The 24131-nt window shown below is 36.1% G+C and overlaps 1 protein-coding gene and 1 long non-coding RNA gene across 3 annotated transcripts; one reads left to right on the top strand and one right to left on the bottom strand.

Moving 5' to 3' along the window:
* Positions 1–983: 983 nt before the first annotated feature.
* LOC108609903 (uncharacterized) lies at positions 984–15998 on the bottom strand. Of its 2 annotated transcripts, XM_089464035.1 has the most exons (6): positions 15560–15998; positions 4137–4431; positions 1818–4082; positions 1524–1750; positions 1363–1461; positions 984–1300 (listed from the first exon to the last, which is right to left on the bottom strand). In XM_089464035.1, exons 3-6 carry the CDS (start codon positions 1832–1834, stop codon positions 1083–1085), a joined length of 561 nt encoding a protein of 186 aa, XP_089320161.1. In that variant the 5' UTR covers positions 1835–4082; positions 4137–4431; positions 15560–15998; the 3' UTR covers positions 984–1082. The 2 variants fall into 2 exon arrangements, with proteins under 2 accessions (XP_089320161.1, XP_017857170.1); XM_018001681.2 differs by having other exon boundaries at positions 1818–4431.
* A 4694-nt stretch (positions 15999–20692) lies between these two features.
* On the top strand, positions 20693–23724 carry LOC149269679 (uncharacterized). The gene is made up of 4 exons (XR_016269269.1): positions 20693–21302; positions 21437–21546; positions 21616–21691; positions 23621–23724. It is a non-coding gene; the product is annotated as an uncharacterized LOC149269679 (long non-coding RNA).
* Positions 23725–24131: the final 407 nt, after the last annotated feature.

Here is a 24131-nt window from a genome sequence, read left to right as displayed (position 1 = left end):
TAGTTTTAATAGCTTTTGTAAAGTTAATTTTGTATCTGAACATCTGCATTTATTCCTATTATATTTTGTCCTATGAACTATCATGTTACTATATTAGATCACTTCCCTCAATTTCGGATATATACTTAAATTTATTATCTTAAATTTTCAGCTGCTTGCTTTCCTATAAATTTTGTCGCTAAATAAGAAATTTTCCTATCCATCATTAAGCAACTGCTGTTTCTATTACTTATTCTCGTTTTATGTTGTACCTATGGCAATCCTCATATTATTATACCATTAGGAAACTCAAGTATCGTTTGTTGATATAGAGCGTGACTTAAATTCGACAATACTCAGTTAGCTCAATTTAATGCCAACAATTAGCAATACAATTCGGCAACAATTGAAAGTAAATTGATTCTGAAGGACAGTTTATGTTATTGTTGGAGGAGCCGAGAAGTCGAGCAGTTGGAAAATTGGGGAGCATGAGGTGCGGAGAGGACTTCTTCAGAGAATCCACAGAATCCACTTGACAATGACAATTATTAAGGGACTCTGACTGTTATCCCTTCGAGTGCAGACACACCCACTCAATGAGGGATAATTGTGCGTTACGCATACGCCTGCGTGAGTTTGATTTTATTGCCAGAGCCCGAGGCGAAAGCCAATTTGTGCGGCCAAGCAATTTGGCCTAAGGAAGCCGCACAATAACAAAAAAAAAAAAAAAAAAAAAGGAAAATACAAAAAGAAAACACACAAACTAAAGATAATTTTGGGCTCATGGAAAGTTTTTGCGTAACTGCAAACACACGAACACAGGAGACGGAGCAGTGGCAGGAGCAGGAACTGGGTGTAGTTCATGGTATCGTTCATCGCCAGGATGCCAGGATGCCAGGATGTGGACCAAGCCATATGTGCGTGAAGCACATGATCAACGGCCGATACTGTCGACGTAATTGATTTTGGCGGTCGAGAATCCTAATTAAGTTTGGCCTCGGCCATTATACGATTTCCTCATTTTAATCAGTGATTCAATGGCTAACATATGTACGGCAAATTATGTTACAATAATTGAACATTTATGCGATCAATTCGAGTCTCTAGCGTCCCAATGGGCCGAGCATATTGAATGGCGCCTGATAGGACATCGGCTGTCGTTCCGTTTCAAATCTTAGCTCATACCATTCAAAGCAAAAGGCGTTTGCTCTTAGCCATGTCAGTATTCTGACATTAAATCCTCGACTTATCAAATACTCGTTGGTGTCTACAATCAGTTCGCTGTCAGGGGTGCGCGTGCGTGTCAGTATTCGAAGGGTCCCTAAAAAATAGTTAAATATATTATTCGATTCAGCAAGAATAGATAGATGTTGAACTACTTACTTACATACTTCTGGATAGCTTGATTGTATTTGCATGAATATGTGACGACAACCTGAGCATTTTTTTTGTCATAATAGAGAATATTGGTCTTAAAGTAGGCTGTACCAAGAACATATGTCAGTTGTCCGATCGCGCACACTTCATCGCTTCCATATACTCACGTGAGTTCCTCACATTGTACGAGGCACATCTACGCTGATATTGCTGAAAGGGCAGCGGAGTTGTTGCATAGGCGTACCACACACCCAACAGCCTATGCTTGGGAGCATTCTCTTCCATTTGAATGTACGGGCATTGGTCTACATAGAGAGTGGCATTTACGACATCACTGGCCTCATATGCTTCCACTATTAGGACCCCTAGACCGAGCACCATGAGCACCATGTAGCTAAGCAAATGAAGTAAGAAATATAAATGAAATAAAATACATTATCTGAATTAGAAATATTTCGTACACTTTGTAGGCGCACATCTTGCCTGAGTGAAGTTTCTGTTAGAACTGAACAGTTGAAGTGTTGCAACGATTCCATGAAAGCAGTTGCATATAAGTATGCCTGTTGCAACCAACTGCGTCGTACTCGTGCATTGCCAATAAAAACTTTGATAAGCTCATGTTGCAGTTTTCAAGAGGGAGTCAATTTTGCAGCTGTAATTTTTCAACTGCTTGAGAACACGTTTTTCAAGACATCTGATGAGACATAACTTTTTCTTTTATTACCAATCAATTAGAGAAAATCGAACTATGATAATATGGCTTTCACCAGGAACTCAAGCAAAGGCTCCATACTGTAAAAGTTTCAGCCTATATATATTGCCTCGCTCACAAAAAACGACACTATACAGATATAGTCGTGGTTTTACTATATATACATATGTTACAACCTTTCTTCAATATCAGATATAATATTTTGCATTTAATAGACCAAATATCCAATTAAATTTCTCTAGTTTCCATTGCATCGGCACGGTTTGCGTGCATATTAATAATCAAATAGAGAGACAGCAAGGCGGGCGTTACACAAGCCCAATATACTCCTCTCACATTCTGAAAAAATGTTTATTTATTTTATTACATATTCCAAGTGTCAAATTTCTGCAAAGGTTTTTATTTATGATTACCCAGACTGTTCTATAATATAAATAAAAGTATTATATACATACATACAAATAATCAATAATAATCGTAAATATTATTTGCGACTGCTCAATTATTACATTATTCTAAATAAATATTATTCAATTTTTGATTTCTCTCCCACTAGCTAGAGCATAACTCATTGGGGGTGGGAGTTTAGGTTGGGAACTCAAAATTCAATCAGTCTTACTTCCTTTTATGCTTCGTCTCTTCTGCTTCTGGAGAAGAAACCTTATATATTTATACATACATATATTGTATTAGATTCTCTAGTTGAGGTTTCGGCCACCAATTATAATAATATGTATTATATTCTCTTCAGCAGTACGTTTACATGTGTATGTCCTCTTTCTTTTGATCCTTCATTGGCTCCTTAGGGCTTTCCTAAGGAAAGACAAACGTGTTTCTGTACCGTACTCTTACTTCATTTACAATTTGTTTCTTATATAATTGATTAACACCTAGCTAAGTCTCTCTTAAAACTTTTTGTATGACTCCAATTAAATTCTATTTGAGTCTCTCTAAACAGTAGCTCACACAGTTTCAGTCGTAGTGCAACAAGACGTATCTAAATTTCTGGCTGATTTTTAGCTAGTTATATATGCTCTTATCTTGCTAGTTTTTAGCCATTTTGGTTCTTCTACTCGTTGTTTATTGGACGTTTTTCTTTGGGCAATTTCGCCCAACAATAATGCACGTAATCTTTCCCTAGATATGTCTTTCAAATCGCTCGACATTTGATGATTTATTCAATTTGTGCTATGAAGCGCAAACTTTTTGTTTACAACCTTTAGACGTTGTTGTTGTTATTGTTGCTGTTGCTGTTGCTGTTCTATGGCAGCGGATGTGCGCTGTATGCTGTGCAAACCTATCGCAACGAGTCGTGCCACTCATTGCTCTCTGGCCTCTGGTCCTGGCCTCTGTCCAGTGTGTTTTTTGCTTTAAATGACTTAATGCCACAAGCTGCATGCTCCATGTCCCCTACCCCATGCGCCATGCTTCGCCATCTGACGTTCGCAGTTTTGCTGCATATCTTTGAGCGTGTCATCAAGTGAATATTTGTGTGTGCTAAGCATCGATTCAGCTAGATTATCTATGGCAAAATTCATTCTTCAGTACGCGTTTTTTCCTGTCTTATTGCCAATTCATTACAAAGTCTGTTGTTGTTAGATGGCGCCAAGCCTCTGGGCCGTTTGATGATATGAAAATAATATTTTCAGAAAAGGAATAGACGAGTCGTGGTAATGGAAGCTGCCTTTGTAATCAATGCCAGAATAAAGTTTTATATTTATTATGTTTTTATACATTCCTATTTTTTTTTTTTAATATAATTAAATATTTACTTTTATTTTAATATAGCTTTTAATGTTAGCTTTGTCTTTATCTTCTCTGGAATTAATAGAGATGGAGCAACGGATACAGATGATATATTTTTGGAACCTTTGCTTACGCTAGTCCTGCATATATCTGCAAGCTCAGCAAGATCGAAAGTTTCACTCTCTAGTTTATTGACTGGGAAATTTCAGTTAACTGAAATGGAATTGAAATTGGCAAAACTCTGTCTCTGCTGCAGATTGTGACAGTTCTGTAATTAAATATTTGTTTGCTATTATAGAACGAAAAAACAATTTATAATTACTGTTGTTGACTTTTCCTGTTGATGCTGTTCGCCAACTTTGCTGCAGATAAAAAGACACAAATTATTGCACTTTTCAGCTTCATTTGGCCGAGGCTGTTTCTCATAGCACTTTTACGACTGTTTTGCCAAGTTTCTCAGCGATATTATAAGCTAATTGCCGTTTGTTTATTTGCTTTTCGCTTTTTTCCTTTTTTGTTTTTACTTGACAAATTTGTGGAGCGACGAAGTTTTCAAGCATGGCATACCATCAAGTGGTCAGAGGTGTTGTGTTCTATTAAATACTTGAGATTTTTCGCTGCAAAGAAAAGGAAACGAAGGGAATATTTTGCAAAATTTCAAGTCATTTAAGTGTAATATAAGAGGATAAAAACAGCGAAATTTATTGAGTTCGTATAATAATATAGGAAAAATCCACGCAAAATGTTTGTTGTAATATGGACTTGGAATAACTTCACTCTAGAGCTAAAATTAAGGCTTCAGGTGACTTCAATTATATATTGAATATTCCGCCCATTGAGAGCGTGGCTAATGGGAGCTTTATAAATAGCTTAAATACTATAATATAATGCATAATTATAGAGCTGGGATCAATAAGTTTTGCAACCATAACTAATAGAACTAGCAATTATATGGCTCGTTAATAGGGCGTATCAATTAGAAAATAATTATATATTTATATATATAAAATATATATAATATTTATTTTATATTTAATATTACAGAATATGCCTAAAGGTATGATTTACCTAAGCTCAAATTCCATGCCAAAGGCTTCTTAAGTACTTTTGTTTGTGATACTTGAAAACATTTTTAATATAATTTGAAAAGTGTATGCTTGCCTGTCCTATATATGGCATTTAAGCTCTTTTAGTTTTCGCCTTTGCTTTCAGTTGTTTACTCAATTTCCATCAATTTTCATCAGCTCAGACAGCTACTTACCTACTTAGTAAGTTGGCTACTTAAGGCAGCAGCAGAACATTTTTGAACTTTGTGCAACATTTGGACAAATTGCAGCGACAAAGTGCGGGCCAATATGTGCTGTTGGCCATATAAATTTCATTTTCGCCAGTTAAATTAATTACTGTCAACACATGCGAGGCGGCAGTCATAATAGCAGCAGCAGCAGCAGCGGCTGTCAGAGGCGAGAAACTAAAGCAGGCCAAGCTAAAGTCCAACAAAGTTGTAGAAGAAGAAGAAGAAGAGGACGAAGAAGACATTATGGGTCCAGGGCGTGGCAGAGGGCGGTGTTTGGCCGAGACAGCGTCGGAGCGTTGAGCGTGTAGCGAGCATAAACACAAAGTCATAAAGTTTTTACATAAAAGCATTTAATTTTATTGCATTTTTGGGCAGCCGCCAGTGGTGCAGACCGTCCGACAGCCAGACGGCACAGAACTGGGGCGGGCGGCTGGTTATTGGGTCTACATGGTCTACTGGCCGGATGGATGGGGGCCAACTTAATTTGGTGCAAATCAAGCAAAACTGCAACAGCAGCCGTCAAGTTCGCAACTAGCGCGTTGCAGTCCGGTAGCTCAGCACAATGCAATGCGAACTTTTGTTAATGCGCGCCGTGCTCTCTGCTCTGAAAGCTGACTCAGTGACTCCCCGACTGAATGACTAACCGACTGACAGACAGACGGGCGGACAGGCGGACAGTCAGTCAGACTGACGTTCTCGCATAGCTCATGTGCGCCTCGCTGACGTCAGCGCAAAAGCATTTATATCTATGTGTGTGTATGGCAGTCTCAACATGCATCCTAGCCAAAGCGAAAAGAAATCTCTTTAGCATTTTGTTTAGACATCTTTTGAAGAACGTCGACGGAATACTTGAAATGGAAACCCAGCGAGTGAAAAATGCTTCGCGCAAAGTTTGTTTTTGCTTCTATTTCACTTCTTTCCCCACCATTTGTTCTTGTTTTCCCTCTGTGATATACACATATATATATTGTTTTTTTTTGGCAAGCTAAGCGCACATGTAAATTCGAATTATGCGAAATGCGAAAATTTGCAATGCGTATACGTAATATGCACTCGCATCAACAAGTGAAACAGTTTCTGCGGAAAACATTTCGGACCAAATACATTTGAATGTTTAATGTTTAATGGTTCTTTTAAATGTGTCAGGGGGAAACATTAAAACTGAAACACAACTGAACAGATATTACTTTAATATATATGTATATCTACACTTATGTATGTATAAATATATTTGAATATTCTATATTTTATTAAAATATTTTGATATATATGTATATATATATATATATGTATATATATATATATATATATATATATATATATATAAATATATATATATATTTTTTTTATTTTATTTTATTTTATTTTATTTTTTTTTAATTTTTAAATAGTTCATTGAAGTTATTTATATACTTTTTGTACAGCTGTCAAAAAAAATAAAAATAAAATAAAAATAAAAAAAAGGGTTTAAGTATTACTTAAAGAAATATTTAAAAAAACTAAAAAAAATATGCAACACTTTAAAATTATTCATTTATTCTAAAAGAACAATGAAATGTAGGAAAATTTTAAAATAAAAAGCAAAAAAAAAAAAAAATATATATATGTATATATAAAATATTAAAAACAAATACATATATATTCTGTCAATATCATTTTCGGGTTTCGGCTTAGCATAGAGAAACTGTAGAAAAGCTTCGTATATGTCCTTTTGCTTTAACTAAAATATTCAGCTTAGAATCACATTTGCCTTAACTGCTTTTCAATGCACTTTTGTTACCCAGAAGTGGCTAACACTAAAACGAGTTGTTCAACGGCTTTAAAAGCTTTTTATGCGCTGAGAGCCATAGAGCTCCCATTTTATTCTTGATGTTCGGGAATAAACAGAAAAGCTAACTGTAGTGCGGATGACCCATTAATTCGATCTGTTGAGTGCTCGAAGACTCTCGTGTGTGAGCCGACACGTGAGAGCTGGCATTGTCTTCGTGAAGCAGTGTTCCCTGATTCTCTGAAAACTTCCGGAGAGCAACTACTAGTTGTGCACTGAGAATTGATTACTTCAAGTTTCCCTAGTGATACAGTTGCGACGTGACCAGATTTTTTAATTAGAAGATATCAAATGCTGTATATATGTATGTATGTAGGTTATAAGCTGATTGTTTTTTCTTTAAGTAATGGATTACAGTGAGTCATAAAGTATGTTCAGGCCAGTAATATTTCAAGTTCATTCAATATTTATATGCATACACTGTGTCAAGCAAGTATTGAAACGCGCTAAACTTGCTCTCAACTTATCTATTGATATTGAGCTAATATGTTTTTTGACTAACATACATAATGTTTTGAGATTACGCAAGAAAATATAAAATTAAAAATTAAATGTGAAAAAAAAATTAAAAAAAAAAAATATATATATAAAAAAAATAAATAAATAAAAATAAATAAATTTATATATATATATATATATATATATATATATATATATATATATATATATATATATATATATATATATCTATATATATATATATATATATATATATATTTTTTTTTTTTTATTATTTATTTATTTTTTTTTTTATGTTTCACATTTAGATTTTAATTTTATATTTTCTTGCGTAATCTCAAACCAACTTTTATTACTTTCGCTTTCAACCCCTTGTTCATCCAGTAGTTTGCCCAAATTAAAATGTTTTTCTTGTTTTCAGTAAGTTTTTAGTTGAGCTGACCATCTGCCGCAATGCTAAAAATCGCATTCTTATGGCTAGTGCCTTTTATGGAATTCAGCAATAAAAACACTTTCATATGGCAGCAGCAGCAGCCGCAGCAGCAACTGTCGAAGAAGCATATGCCATGGGTCGTCGCAACTCGGGCAGAGACAACCCCCAAAGTGGGCTGATTTTATTTTCTTTCTGTCTCTCTGTTTTCAAGAATGTTCGTCCAAAGATCTTTGCCTCGATAGAGGAATAAAAGAAGAGCGTGTCGGCGTCCATGTCGGAGGCGGGGGTGGATTATGTAGGTAGTACATGGCCCATGGCATATGTCTGGCATGCTCATTAGGGGACACAGCGTGGCGTGGCTAATGTGGCAACAAGCGGCTGACTGGGGCTGAGGCTGGGACTGGAGCAGGGGCAGGCACAGCGGCAAGAGACAGAGCAATTGGAGCTGGAGCTGCCCTATGGGTCTGATGATTTTCATTTGACTTTGTTGGCGCTTATTTTATTTATTTTTTTTTTATTTTTTTTTTCTTATTCTGGTTTTTTGCTTTACCGGCCTTGTCAACATATTCGTTTCAGGGGCACACTTTCAACTTTTATTCTCGGTTTTATTGTTTTGTTTTCACTGTGGTAGCCGTCGGCCATGTCATTGTTGTTGTTGCTGTTGTTGTTGCCTCTGCTTGGGGTAATTCAATTTTCTGTCACAATTTTCATTTGTGCAAACTTCGAATATATTTTTCCATAGGCTGACTTGAAGGAAAGTCGATGGCTGCAATGGTCGTCCTGGCATCATTTCATGCACAATTTGTTTGGCTTTTATTTTTATTTTGCCGCATTGTTAAATTTTCCTTGGCATTGGCCACGTTTTTACTGCCGACCAAAAAAAGGCCAACGCACATTTAATGTAACTGCCAGATGAGTCAATTTACCCCTCAGGGCAATGCTTAGGGTTGTGCGTGCCAGCCTAACAGCTTTAGTCAATGCCAAAAGAGCTGCTTAATTCGCTGACAGCTGCTAAGCTAAGCCGAGCACTTTAACATAGCATCTACAGCTATTAAGAGAGGGCAGATTAACAGCAGCCGACACGCTATGACTCTCTTCACTTTTCTGCGCTCTTTGCTACGCTTGCTGCTCGGCTCTGCTCTGCTCTGCTCTTCTCAGCTTAACAGCCGCTGTTAAAGCACTGCGCAGTTAACAGTTCTGGACCTTAAGCTCGGCTGACGCCGGCCCGATTAGCGTGCGTCAAATTGCGTAGAAAGTTTTAATTTTCCCTGGAGTACCATTTGCCTGCTGCCTGAGCTGGCGTAGCATTTTTCGTCTTCTTCTTTTGCTTCTCTGTGTGTTTTTTGGCACGTGAAAATTGCGTGTAAATTAGCTGCCCAATAGACAGCTGATGTTGCTAGTCCAATTGCAATTTCCGTACATACCTGGCCGAAAAAAAAGATGGCTATAAACGACATTGTCGCATCAATCATTTCAATGATGGCTGCTATAAACTGATCGCAATGACGATGCTATTGACCATGAAGTTGACTGGGGGCCAACAGCAGCTGCCCTATTTATAAATCTTCTTTTTGGACATACTAAATCTAAGCGCTGAAATCGCTGTGACAGAGATTTCGAGGGTCTTTCCACCATTATTAAGCCAAAAAAACAAATGATTTGCAGTTTGCATTCTGTTTGCCACATGGCGAGCTCTTTTGTTCCTCGATTAGAACATTCATTTATTTCAATTGCAATTCCATTTTACCCTGTAAACAAGGGTGAGCTATTTATGATTGGGGAGGATTTCAGTAAAGCTGCTTGAGTAGGAAATGTTTATTATGTGCTTACATAGACTTAGAGTTTGAGCAACTTTCTTAGAATAGATGTTGTTTATTTGGAATTAATAGTTATGAGAGTTTCTCAGAATAGGAAATTTAATACAAATTGTAGAAATTCAGGATAAATTACAATATTTATTGATGTATAAAAACAATATTTTCTAATTACTTTTAGAATAAAAAAGATATAAAAAAAAAATAAATAAATAAAAAGTCATAAATATTCAATATTACAAGATGAAAACTAAATATTACAAAATTACTTTTCAGAATAAAATAATGATCAAAAAAAAAATGTATTAGAAGATTTGATTCCAAAAGAAACATTTGGAGCTTAACTGGGTATTAGTAGGTGTTGAAGATGTTTATCTCAAATTACCACTTCCCTAGAGGGTATTTATGTAGTTGTTCTTATACGCCCGCTGCCTTTTTCTAAACTTATTTTTTATGTCTAAGTTTACAAGCATCTGCATGCATATGTCTTTGGAATCTTTTTGCTGCTGCTTTTTCGTTTGTCTGTGTAAACAAATGGCCGTTGCATCTATTTTGTTTGTGTTTTGTTGTTGTTGTTCTTTTGGTTTTTTTTTTTTTTTTTGGCAGCCATTCAAAATGCACATTGCTAAATGGCAAACAATTATTTGATATTTGATGTTCGTTCGAATGTTCCAGCTGTGGCAAGCATCTGCAATACGCTGCGTATACGTTACGAGTGTGCCAAAGGCAGCAACAAGAGCAAAAACAACATAAAGAATTTTGTTGTTGAATAGAAGACATGTGAAAAAAGAAATATAAATGTTCTACATTCATATATCCTGACCCGTTTCATTGTGCGGCTTTGCAATTTGTATCCTTGTGATATATTCGACAATTGTTTGTTTTTTATTTGTATTTCTTTATTTGTTCTTCTGTTTCGTGCTCCTGTGGTTGTTTTACCTGCTTGTTGACCATCATCCAAAAGTGATTTAGTATTTTCGTGTGGTTAGCTAGCCCCCGACGACAAAACAGTTGAATGTTTGATTTATTGTGGCCAGCTATGTACAATTGTGAATTACTCGATAAGGAGGAGCAAAAAATATAGCCGCCAGCGAATGTAGACACAGGAAAATGGACTTCGAGTTAAAAGTGTTGCAAATGTGTATCAGAACTTTATGGCGTATTAGTTGAGCTTAAAAAGTCAGAAAGGCAGCCAACTAAATTAAATACTATTAGTTAGTCAATCCGCTTAGCAGTCAGTCAAATTGCTAGCTAGTCAATCAGTCTCTAAATCAGACTATTTGTCAGTTATTAGTCAATAGGTAAAATGGGTCAAAAAGGCTGACTAAAAGTCAGTCAATCAATCAGTCATTTAGCATTGAATCAGTCAATTAGTAAATAATTCAGGCAGTCATTCAATCTGCCAGACATTTGTCAGTTAGCAAGTCAGTAAGTTAGCCAATCAATCAGTCAGTCAGTCAGTTATCTCTTAATTAGTCAGTTTTTAGGAATCTAAAATAATATTTGCCCGTCAGTTTCACAATCAGTGGGCCAATCAATCAATCAGCAAGTGAATAAATTAGTTAGTTAGTTTATCCGACAATCAGACAGATAGTCATCAGTCAATATGTCAATCTGGTAAACTAAATCAATCATCAGTCGGTTAGCCATCCTGGCAGTCAAGCATTCAATCAATGAAATAATCATTCAACCAGCAAGTTAATCAAGTTAGCCAGTCAATAGCATCGTCAATCAAAATATCGTCAATCAGCCAATGTGCTAACAGTCTGTTCTTCTTTCTGTTGTCTTTCCTAGAAGCAAATCTGGCCGTAGAATTGGCAGTCAAGCAACCAGACAAACAGCAAATCAAATAATCAATCATCAATCAGTCAATCAGTCAGCTATTAATCGGTCAATCAGTCTTATATTCACTCCCAGCCAGTATGCTGTCTGTGATTTCAGTCAATCCATTGCATTGCAGTTAATCAACTCGTGTGGAAATATAATATGGTATACATATACCAATAACTTGTTTGGATTAGTAACAATATCAATGTATACAAATATATAATTATACACAGTATTGGCATTTAAGCGAGCACCTTAGGCCAGGATAACAGCAATGTCCTTTCATATGCTACAAGCACTGTCAAATAGTTCAAGTATCCTTGTAAGGGTTGTATTCAACGGCAACAACAGCAGACAAAAAAGTGTCACAAGTTTCTTAGGCGGACGTTAAAGGCGTGTTGAGGTATGTGTGGGTGTATGATTGTGATTGTGCTTGTGTGTATTTGAGTGTGTGATTGTGTTAATGACAAGTGTTTTCGTGCTCTTTTCGTATGTGCCGCGTAATGACAAGGATGTCGATGAGTATAATGACAACATCAATGCTGCTCTTGATGATGGCTGACTGTCTATGGACGAGGCAACGATGGGCACAGAGAGAACGAGAGAGAGAGAGAGGGAGAGAGTGGGGGATGTGAAAGAGACGGTCTGCTGGGCTGCATGAATGAAGCACTTGGAATAGCTTGTCACGGGCGCCAGCTTAAAGTGCTTGTTAGGCGCTTTTCTTGTAGCTGCTGCCACTTTCTATTTTTCCCCATTCGTTCGTTTGCACCATTGAAGATGCTGTCAATGCGAAATTGAGCTTCCAGCATAAACACGTTGTCAAATGATACGCGTGAGTGCTCACGCACGCACGCACACCAACGCTCACTCACACACACACATACCCAGACATGTCCTGCGAATTGGACCAACTAGAGGTGTGACAGGTTAGCTGTTAATATTGGTGCGCTCAACTATTGACGTTGTTGTGGTGCTCAGGTGCTGGGGCTGGAGGCAGACTGTGTTTGTAATTTATCGCTGATTTATTTGCTATAATTTATATGTATTATGGTAGAGTACTCAGAATGGGTGTGCATGGGTCTCATCGAATGATGAGGGATGAAATGATAAGATTCTTACATTTATATAGAATAATATGATACATAAAATATTTCTTTATTAATATTAATATTATTTTTTATTTTTATACCCTGAACCCATTGAAAATGGGAAATCAGGGTATAATGGTTTTGTTGAAATGTATGTAACAGGCAGAAGGAGGCGTGGCAGACCCCACAAAGTATATATATTCTTGATCAGGGTGACGAGCTGAGTTGATTTGGCCCTGTCCGTCTGTCTGTCTGTCCGTCTGTCCGTCTGTCCGTCTGTCCGTATGTTTGAACGCGTCGATTTCCGAAGATATAAGAGCTAGAGACTTCAAATTTTTTGTAAAATGTTCGTAATTACAGCGCGGATATCGAGTTTATCATTAAAATTCGATAACTCATCCCGATCTTTTTTTATCGATGAAAAACCTTATCGAAAACCAGTTATAAAATTATATCTTCTATACCTTTATTGCTAGAGTCTCCAAATTTTTAATGTATGCTTATATGCAATTTATACAATTTCGGTTTTTGTTAAAATTTACCCCCCACCTCTAAATTCACCCCCTCACCCTCACTTTTGTAACACGCGTATTTCAAATACTAGAGACTTGTCCTTTGGCAATTACATATTGCATATTCATGTTATAATCATAATCTGAAAGTTTCATGAAGATCGTACGTCCACAAAAAAAGTTATTAAACAATTAAGTTCTCATAGTAAGCGCACACTGCAGCCCATGCGTGTTTATGCGTGGGTGCTTGTGTGTGTATGTGTTTGTGTATGTGTGTATGTTTCTTGTGTAAGCTGAAAGACGCGAAAAATTATTGAAATAGCTAGCACTCCAAGGGTTCAGGGGATCTCGTAGTCGAGCAGTCTCGACTAGAGCTTTCTTACTTGTTTATTTTATTTATTTCTTTTTTGCAATTTCTTCGGCTTTACTATAAGGCATCGTTCAGTTGGAAATACTCTCACACATGTACATAAATATATTTTTTTGCAACTATTTCGAATATGGAGAGATGAAATGATAAGATTCCTATATCTATATAATATAATAGCAATCTTTGATATCATGCATAAACTATCTCTTTACTTTCTTTTTTTTTTTTGCAATTTCTTGCTTTCAATTATAAGGCATCTTTCAGTGAGAAATACTCTCACACATGTACATACATATATATATATATATCTGCAAAATGTTTATTTTTTTTTTTTGTTCGCTAGGGGGCGCCCTTTTTGCTGATATTTTGCTGTTAGCAGCGTCTCTTCAGTCCAGGCTGGGGGCATGCCCAATGCTATTTATTCTTCTTTTTCACGCACATCACGTTGCAAGGCTAAGACGTCTTGAGCCCCTTAGGTGATTTTCAAGATATTTTCTGACAGTCGTCGCGACTGCTGGGACCCAAAAACTAATTTAATGAAAAAAGTGTGAGTATGAAATGAAATAGAGATATATATTTTGCGTGACTTTAGTTTGCTTGAAAATTTAATAGATGAAAGGTTAAAGGAAACCCACTTAGGATGAATAATTCTTGTTTATGCCTATAAAACTCTTTGTAAACCTATTATCATACTATCATACTTTAAGCTATTTAAACGACATTAATCGCCTCGAACTAATTGTTGAGCAAACGAATGAAGCATCTGAAGAGTGATTTTTCATATTTAGCTGGAAGGATAATTTCCATGCCAAGATGTTAATAGGAAGCACTTAAGCGGCGCACAGCTGAAGCTCAAGTAGCGCGAAATTCATTTGAAATGCAAATGAGAAAATTTACTAATTGAAAACTTTTTCAGGCCACTGGGGCGGGGCTGCAGCAACAGCAGCAGCAACAGCAGCAGCAACAGCAACAGCAACATCGCAACAGTTAGAAGCGTCGGCAACTGCTTTGACGTCGGCGTCTCTGCTGGAGCTTAAAGTGTTAACTCAGCGACTGTCAATACAGAGGCGAGAGAGATGCGCTTTTAATTAGGCTCTGGGTAAGGAAGCGGGAGAAGCGAATGAAAGTTAAATCCACAACGGCAAACACTAAATAGGCGAACGTGCGGAAATGCTAATTGAAATCTGTCTGTGTTTTGAAATAGTTGCGACAGCGAGTGGGCAGTGGGTGAGGGAGCGGGAGGGGGAGGAAAGTTGAGAGGAGGCTGACAATGCCATAGCGAGCGTCTTAAATGGAGGCTAGAAGTCAGCCAGCGGGCTCTGCATTACGAGAGCCAAGTTAAGCCAACGCCATTGAGCAGCATCTAGAACCGGGTCAAGGCTGGCTGCGTCATCGACATCGTCACCAAATCTGATTGCCGGCTTGCCACAAATGTTGCACAACGGGCTTGCGGTTTACCTCTACCTCTACCTCTTGCAACTACAAATTTGTCTATTTAGCTAAAAACAGAAAAATACTTTGTGCCACAAAGACATACTGTGGGAATTTCGAAGAAGTGAATAAATGCGAATGAATGAATAAAGGAATACAACTGCAGCTATGTAACCTCTCTTTACTTTAATGTAGCAAGTTCATTCACTTTAAAAACCCCTATTGTGTATCGATCCTTATCGCCAACAATTATCAATAATCAGCTGCTGTCAGTCACCTAAGTACTACAAAATCTGAGCTTCTCTGTTAATCACAATTGTTGCATGCAAACGCACTTATCCCAACTGACACCTGACTGAAGCGTTAAGGTCAATGTAAATCCGCCATTAAAAACTTTGAAAGTGCTGCAGCCGAAACAGAGAGCAGCGCTCGGGGGCCCTAAAAAGTCTCGAGGCAGTTGGGTCAAACCTTTGAACCCTCGAGCACTTGCTAACAGAGCAGTAATAACAAGTGCAACAACACGGACCACAAAATTAAGAGATTAATCCGAGACAAGCGAATGCGAAAAACCAACGAGATGCGGACAAGAGAATGTTGATGAATAAAATGAAAAAAAAAGGAAAACATAAGCAGAAAAACAAAAGCGAAAACAGAATCAAATATATATATGTATATATATTACTTACATGCGCCTCAGTTTTTGTTTTGTTTGTTGTTTTTTTGGGCTCGCAATAAGGTCTTATAATTTATGGAAGGCAAAACTTGAACTTCAGCCTGTCAACACCTCGAAGTGGTGGCTGCCTTCAAGATTTTTGCGATAGCCAGCCGAGACGTTAACATCGACATCTCAGCCTCTGCCCGGCTGCTGCTAATTACCAGCATCAATTACGTTACTCATACGCAGTGTTAACGTGTTGCTGCTGCTGCTGCTGCTGCTACTGCTGCTGGTTGGCCTTACGTCAGTTTGTGAAAAACTAATGTGCCAGCGCGACATTGCAAGAAAATGCAGTTTCACTTGATGCTGCCAACTAAAGATTCATTAAGCAACAAAGTTGAACTGCTAAATGCAGCGCCCGATTTGCAGTTAGCCATGGAAACGAAACGGGACGATGCAACTGACAGCACTAAATAATTGCCACCCGGCTGTACGCGAGCTGTGCATTATGTCATCCCACAGCGCTCGAGTTCTTAAAAAAAAAAATAAAATAAAATAAAATAAATAAATAAATAAAAATTAACAAATAAAAATAAATAAATAAGTAAAAATAAAAATAAATTATCATAAATATTTACAATTTCAGTTTATTTTAATTTGTATTCTTGAATACTTTTTTCTCCATAAATATGTGCTGTAAAAATTTTTTATGATCTTTGAGATAATTAGAATAGAAAACTACATTATTCATATTGCTATATTATATTATGCAACTAGAACTAGAGTATATAAGTCTATATTTAATATAATATATATATTTATTTAGTATCATATTATTCGACAGTTGTAATATTCAAAATTCCAATTATCCGTAAGCTTTACTTGTGTATTCTTATATGTAGCTTCTTCCACTCCTAAATTCTTTACTCAATTATCATAATTTTTTTCAACTCTGTTATCTCGGCTGCTGCAAAAAAACATACCCATTTCACATATTTAATAAGAGAATGAGAATGGACAAATTACATATTAGTTTATATACTACGCTCATCTCGCAGTGAGTATCATTATCATTAGCAGCATCTGTGCATGGCCTGCAATGACACAGACAACGGCAGCAGAACAAAAACTAAATAATAATAATAATAAAAAAAAGAAAACAAACAGGGGTAAAAAAGTGCTCAGCATTCGCTCTATACGTGCGGTTGTTGCTGACTTTGACCTTGTCGTGCAGTGTATTTTGTTGGCTTTGTTGTTGTTGTTGTTTCGATTTTCTATGCCCGCTACAGATGCACGATGACATTGATGTAAAAAAAAAACAACAAAAAAAAAACCACAAAAGCTGATGATGCTTCCTGAACCTCTAATGATCGCTCAACATGCTCTATATGTGCACTCGAACTGAAATGGGAAGCGATCTTTTCAGATAGCGGTGCCATTTGGTACTTGGTAGCATAATCATAATCATACGCACCGTGGTACCGCGGCGCCACTCTTATTATTATTTCTATTATTATTACAATTATTCATATGTATATTGGGTCACATGGCATTGCATTTCCTTATGGGCGACTCACAAAGCGTGTGCTGAGTGCGCGCTATTTTCACTAATCTCGTCAAAGCAACAACAACAACAAGTAAAAAAACAAAAAAAAAAGAAACAACAAAACAAGAACATTAACTAAGCAGCGCATGGCGCAAAAACAATTTCAAGGCCATTGACACAGTTCAAGCGAGAAGACGGCGAGCGAGCGAGCGAGCGACGGGCTAAGAGCAGCAGGGCGGCGCAGCAGGAAGAGGGGCAGCAACAGCGGGGCATGAAGGGCATTCGAGTGCATATTGGAGGAGCTTGGCTGCTGCGATAAACCATGCAGCTGCCAGTGCCCCCAGCCACCAGCCCCCCGCCAGCCTTCGCCCCGAATCGTCCCAACCCATTCGCCAGTCTCGTTCTTGCTTAGTTTCTAACAAGTAGACGAAGTGCAAATGTTTAGCTTTTACACACAGATGCAGTTGCTATCAACATGCACACTGTCGACGTCGTCTTGGAAGACGCAGTTAAACTGCAAATGATTTGAGCCGCAGTCGGCGACTTTCATGAACGTTAGCATCTCATTCTATATAAGAAACATTGCCCAAATTCATTAACAAATTACATTCTCTTCGCATCATATTTCTTTATCGACTCAATAAATTTCGTTCGATTTGCATTTCTGTTGTCTGCTGCGTCTTTGACTAATGCTTCAGGCAAATAAACAGAAAGTTTTTCAATAAATAATTTATAAATTAATCAATTGCTGCGGTTGTGTTTTTGGCCGCGCTGCAAAGTTGATTGAACTTGTAAAGCACGAAGCTGATTTAACAAAAAAAAAAAAAAAGAAGAATGAATATACAAGTATATACAAGTACAACAACAACAACAACAGCAGCAGCAGCAGCAGCAACAGGATAGCCAGAAACCAGACCAGATCGTACCACCGAATTGTGTATAAGCCAACGACATATAAACAATTTATCAGAAATAAATTGGTTAACAGGTAAAATAAACAAATTAAGCACAGAGTTCGATAAATGCTTAATACACACTCACACACTCACACGTACATTTACGTTTTTATATTATTGTTTTTGTTAAATTGTTGGCTCAATTTAAAGAGTTGGGCAGAGGTTAGTAAACAAATAATGCATAAACAAATTATATATGCAAATTTCAAATAGCAAAATTTTATTCAAATTATTGCAGCTCATTTAATTGTTGTGCGCGTGGGTCTGGCTTATGGACCTATTTAATGACTATAAAACACAATCGATCCAATTAGCAATAATCTTTTGATAATCCAGCTATAATTAGTAACACAAAATAATAGAAAATGCGTTCGTAACTATTTTATTATTATTCATTTTAATATAATTAAATAAGAAATAAAAAAAATAAAAAATTATAATAAATATATTAATAATAGTTTGTAGCATTTTTTATAGGTGTAAAAAAAATTTATAATGAGTTCTAGAATTTTTCTAAAAGGGAAGGGTTTGAGGTATCAGTAGATGCCGAGCATTTCATTTTTATAATAGATATTTAAATATACAATAAATATTTTTTATCAGATCTGTATGCCAGCTTTGAAAACATAATTGATTTAACAGCAAGGGGAAGTAAGTGAAAAAGTTATTAATTATTTTAAACTAAAAGGGCAGCGCGAAAGTATAAGAGGACAACACGTAATGTAGGGGTGTCAAAGTCAAGGTTTATAGGTAAGCTGTTTAGTCAATTACAATTCGTTTAGCTTAAAAGTTAATTTATATGCATGAATTAAATGATTCTACTGTACTCAATGTCCGGGCAACATCCTGAAACAAACTCGATCTGTGAGTGCTTTAGTATATATAAGATCAAGACACAAGTCCTTGAAGCTCCCAGAGCAACGACAATGGACAGACAACTAGTTGAACCTGATTAAGCCTACAGCATGTAGTGCGACAAGCCTTTTTTGGTTTTTATATAGGTTATAAGAATAGTTTTTTACTCATCTAACGGTTTAGGGTTAGAAAGAACAGATAGAAATTGGTTTATCTTCAAAAATTGCATTTAGTTTTCTCTGATTGAGCTTTTTGCAGCTAGTCAGATTTTCACTCAAACAGTTACTCGGGTTGCTCTATCATTGTAGAACTGTTGTTTTCGATTATTCTTCATTAAAGTGAATCATAAAATATTTAACTTTCTTTATCAATGCGTCGAAAATTTGCATGTTCTGAAGGTCAAATTGGGGAGACAGATATTTAGCTTCAACTTCTACTTTTACTTGAGCTCCATCTCCCGCTTCAGCTTCTACTTCTGCTGCAGCTCCTGCTTTAGCTTGAGATATACCGCATCGAGTTCAGTTACAGGTAAGCCGCTGTCCGACTTTGGCATCATTTGCGTCATGCAGTTGCCGACTGTCGCATCCCCTTCGGCTGGCAGGCAGAGCCATCATTTCATTTGCAATTTATTGAAACGAAGTTGACCTTGAATTTGGCTAAAGTCTTTTAACTTTTATTCGCTTTCGGCTCTTGTGACTGCTGGCTGCGTTTTTTCTCTTCTCTTCTTATTTTTTGTACTTCTTTAAGATACCCTGTAGTTTATTCAAGGGTAGGTTGATATGCTGATGTATGGAATGAAAGCATAAAATTAGGTTAGCTATATCTCTAAGAGTCAGAAACGAGAGCCGACTCGATATTATAAATTTTATTTCGTTTTATTTCTGCATTCCTTATATGAGCCCAGCCCGAGAATAAATTGGGTATCTCGTCTCTTATTCTTAACGTTTTGGTTGCCTAAATATTTAAAAAAAAGTCGTAGTATTACTACATATTTATCATAGATAGTCTGTAGTATATTCTTAATATATATATATATTTGTTTTTTTTTTTTTTTTTTTTTTTCAAGAACTAATAAGTTTGATAAGTAGATTTTCATATATAAAACATATCAAGCATTAAAGAGATTTCGAAGATATTTCTGTGTCTAGGGTATTTACATAGTCAGTCACTTATCTGAGCTCTTGCTCATTTTGTCTTCTTCTTGTGTTAAATGCTGCCTCGCTGCCGTCTGCTGATGATTCTTGCTCTTACTGTTGATTACTTTAACGATGATGTCCATAAAATGTATTTCAAGCTCGCAACATTTTCGGCAGCTTGTGCGAGGTTCGTGGGCAGCAGGTTTCACATTCAAGAATAAAAACGAGTAAAATAAAACCGATTAAAGATACGTATTCAAAACAAGAAATCGAGCAAAAAACAAATTACCTTTTTTTTTTCTTTTTTAGCTGAAGTGCAACAAGTGGCAGCTGCCCTGGCCTATGCCTCGCTCGCTGCACATTTAGCGAAAACCTATTTGATTAGCTATTCCACTCTCTCAAGAGACTTCTCCCTCTCTTTCTTGCTCTGTCTCAGTTCGCTTGTGTCAATTTAATATTAATCAGCTGCTGCCCCCACGCAAAACAATGACGTTTTCAATTCACATTTTTTTTATTTTCTTTAATTCTATTAAAATACTTTATTTTTTTTTATATTTCTATTTCTTTTGCTTTTCTATTCTCCACGCCACGCTTTGTGTGTGTTTTTCGTTTGTTTTGTTGTTTCCGTGCAGTGAACTTGCTACTATTTGATTACACACACACACACATACATACATGCCAACAGGTGCTTGCACACTCCGGCTCAGCTGAATAGATTAAACACAACTGAAAATTCAAATATTTTAAATTATAATCAAATAAATTTCATTGTGAATGAAAAATGAAATTAGTATATTTTCTTTACTATTTACACACATTCATATATGTCAAAAATTATTTATATTTATATCAGTTTAAGTAGTTGCCTATAGAAATTTATTTATATTTTTTGTCTATTTGCGCTCTCAACTCAAAATGTTTGCTCATTTATTTGCTCATAGCTTTATTTATCTGTTTAGGAGGTCATTGTCATGGAATTTGTTTATTTTTGTTTCACTCGCCGTTTAGAACACTTTGAATAATACATATATAAATATATATGTATATGTGTGCATAAACATATATATTTAAACAATTTACTGACCGAAAATTGAACGTTTCAGAAATATGTGTCACTCATTCAAATTTTGTGTGTTTTGATTTTGTTTTGCTCTAATTTAATTAATTATGTTATTTACACGGAAGTTTCCACTACCTGCAAAATTTGAGTTCGCTGTTAAAATTGTTGTATATGTGATAACTAAATCCCATTGAAATTGGGAAATCAGATATTTGTCAAGTGTATGTAAAAGAGAGAAGGGGGCGTGGCAGACCCCATAAAGTATATACATTGTTGATCAGGGCAACAAGCTCAACCCTTTTCGTCTGTCCGTATGTGATTTTGATTTTGATTGATTTTTCTATTCCATATCTAGCTCTTAACATGAGGACTGTAAGCCCCCATACCAAATGTGCACTGTGCGGCTGGGATGGACAAATTGTGAGTAAATAATCAGATTCATTTGAGTATCGGGATGGACAAATTGTGAGTAAATAATCAGATTCATTTGAGTATCGCTAACCAAAATAATCAATTGCCTTTTTCCTATTTAAGGGCGTCATGCAGATCAATTTCTTATATGCATTTGAATGAATGAATATGTGAATTTATATCATTCGCTTATTCCAATGTGAGTTTCCTGTTAGAGTTTATTATAAGAATTCTTTAAGCAACTTTTTTGCAAACAACTCATCAATCAAATCTTATTTCTATCTAGCTTCCATATTACGCATTCCATTTCAATAAAATAATCATCCAACTTTTACTCTCACCAAACCCTTTTTAGAGAATAATTACATATTTCTAGTCCAAAACTGAAACAGCTCTGTCGAACCCCATAAAATATCGTTTAATGAAGCACTCAATACTTTTGACTCGACTTGACAACTGTCAGCGCTTGTTAAGATGAAACTTGTTGTTCTGTTGCAAAAAAAAATGCAAAAAAAGAACCTTTGTCATTTACCTTTATTTATTTCACCTTTTCGGTTCACTCAACTTGAGCTATATGTCACAAAGAAACAGATACGGAAATCAAATAAACGCGACAGAAAATAGCGAAAAAAAAAAAAAAAGACTAACATAAAAAAGCGAAATACGTTTTCTAAGTGACAAAAGGGGAAAATCTGTGATCTGTGACAAGGCATACGAACTGCATTTTCCATCAATGTCACAGACTCGGCGACCATTCGCTGAGCTTTCCATTTTATATCTTTGCGCCTGTCTCGCACACTCGACTGTATATCAGCATTATCATTATAGGCAATAATTTTGCAGCTCATTGAGATGTGCAGCATACATTGCGTCAGACAATAAACAAGATGCAAAGTATCTGATATTAAGATAAAGATTTATATGCATATATCTATATATATGTATGTGTGCATATACATATATCTCGATTCTTGTCATGCACTCTCATCAGCATCTGCATTAAGTCGCCAATGATTAATTTTCGCATTGTTCTACGGCTGAAAGTCGCATCTGTTGATGCGACAATAACCTCGCAGACGGTCGGAACAGGCGGTTGGCCATCTGGAGACATGACCAAGCCAACCGCCCACCCCAAATAATGCAATAAGCCTCAATTAAATACAAATTTATTGTAGGCTGCGCCAACAACTGTCCCCAAGTTAATTTATATAGATATATGTAGGTATGCGTGTATATGTATACAAATTCATAAATAAACATTGCTATACAGTGAATTTGTCTGTTTGTATATCATTAAGAACTGCATGAATTGCACGCATTTCAGGCAAGTTTTACATTCAACACAACTGAAGGGCAGTAGTCGAGCTATTTTTGACTGCATTGAGTTCTCATAGTTATACACAGTTATATTGCTTTATATAACTATAAAGTGGATATTTCATTATGTAAAGGGTGTTTGTGCCTCATAGTTCCTCTTGTTGTCTTTGGCTTACCATTTCATGATGGTATTTCTCAGAGTAACGCTCGCAAATTGTTGATATGAGTCACTAGCTGATATTAAATAAAATGTTTGATATTTTATCTACTTTAATTCGATATTTATTAACTCCAATATATCAGAATTCGATGTTCCAAGTTGTATAGAAACGTGTTTACCAACTGAATCTCGGCTGAATCCGGCTTTATGGTATATGTGTTAAATAATTCAAATATTTTCCAATTTCTGACTACTATATTATAAATCCAAATAACATTAATTAAAGTATGAAATATTTCATCATAATTTTTATTATTTTCCTTATTTATATATTTTATTTCATTATTTAATGTAACTAAAGTTCATTTAATATCATCTCTTAGAATAACAGATCTGCCTGGATACACACAATATGAGAATAAATTATAGACTACCATATTATCAGCATGATATACTAGGAATTTCTCCCAGTACGAACAAATATGAGTCTCATCATCTCATCTCCCAACTACTTCAAGCTCAACTAGCTAGTCACTGGTTCTTAACTACAGCTTTGCTATAAATACAAAAAAACTAAGCTTAACAATTAACCCTATCTATATAAGTTTTAATTGATTAAAAATATAATAAAATTATTTTACGCATTTTCAGATAGGTCTTGAGCTAGGCAAATGCCGAAATGCTGACTGTTTCCTGTTTTCATTTAAATTAGAATATAAACATTGTATAAACCTATAAACATCAAATAAAATGTGATTTAATTTAACTTTCGTTTCATGACTTTCACTTTCCAATGCAATTTGATAAGCAATTATTGGACCCAAATCCAGCGTTGTCTTGGAAATATGAGCAGCTGACAGTTTATTTTTATTATCGCTTCACGCAAAGTTCTTTTATTTACGGCAGAGGATTCGACTCTAGTGGACTGAGCTACAATTTGTGGCCTGCCAGCACTTGAGTTGGGTTATCAACAACAGTAGCAACAGCAGCAGGAGCAGGAGCAACAGTAGCAGAAGCCTGAGCAGAAGTCACTTTCATCAAGTCGAACTTGTGCGTCCCTTTTGACAAGGCTTGTTATTGCTGTCGACCCATATTGATTTACATATGTATTTACAAACACACAGAGAGAGAGAGAGAGAGAGAGAGACAGACACAGTGAGAT

The sequence above is a fragment of the Drosophila arizonae genome, chromosome 3, assembly GCF_054131065.1.
Source record: "Drosophila arizonae isolate 15081-1271.41 chromosome 3, UAZ_ARI_1.0, whole genome shotgun sequence".
Classification (NCBI taxonomy): Eukaryota; Metazoa; Arthropoda; class Insecta; order Diptera; family Drosophilidae; genus Drosophila; species Drosophila arizonae.
Note: the sequence above shows the minus strand (reverse complement) of the source record. Positions and strands in the feature narration are given on the sequence as shown.

Excerpts from the sequence above, each read along its gene's own strand:
- LOC108609903 (XM_018001681.2), bottom strand. Across the intron at positions 1,462-1,523 it reads GTACAATGTGAGGAACTCAC|CCTACTTTAAGACCAATATT; the intron begins GTGAGTATATGG and ends TTCTTGGTACAG. Across the intron at positions 1,301-1,362 it reads AGCTATCCAGAAGTATGTAA|GGACCCTTCGAATACTGACA; the intron begins GTAAGTAGTTCA and ends ACTATTTTTTAG.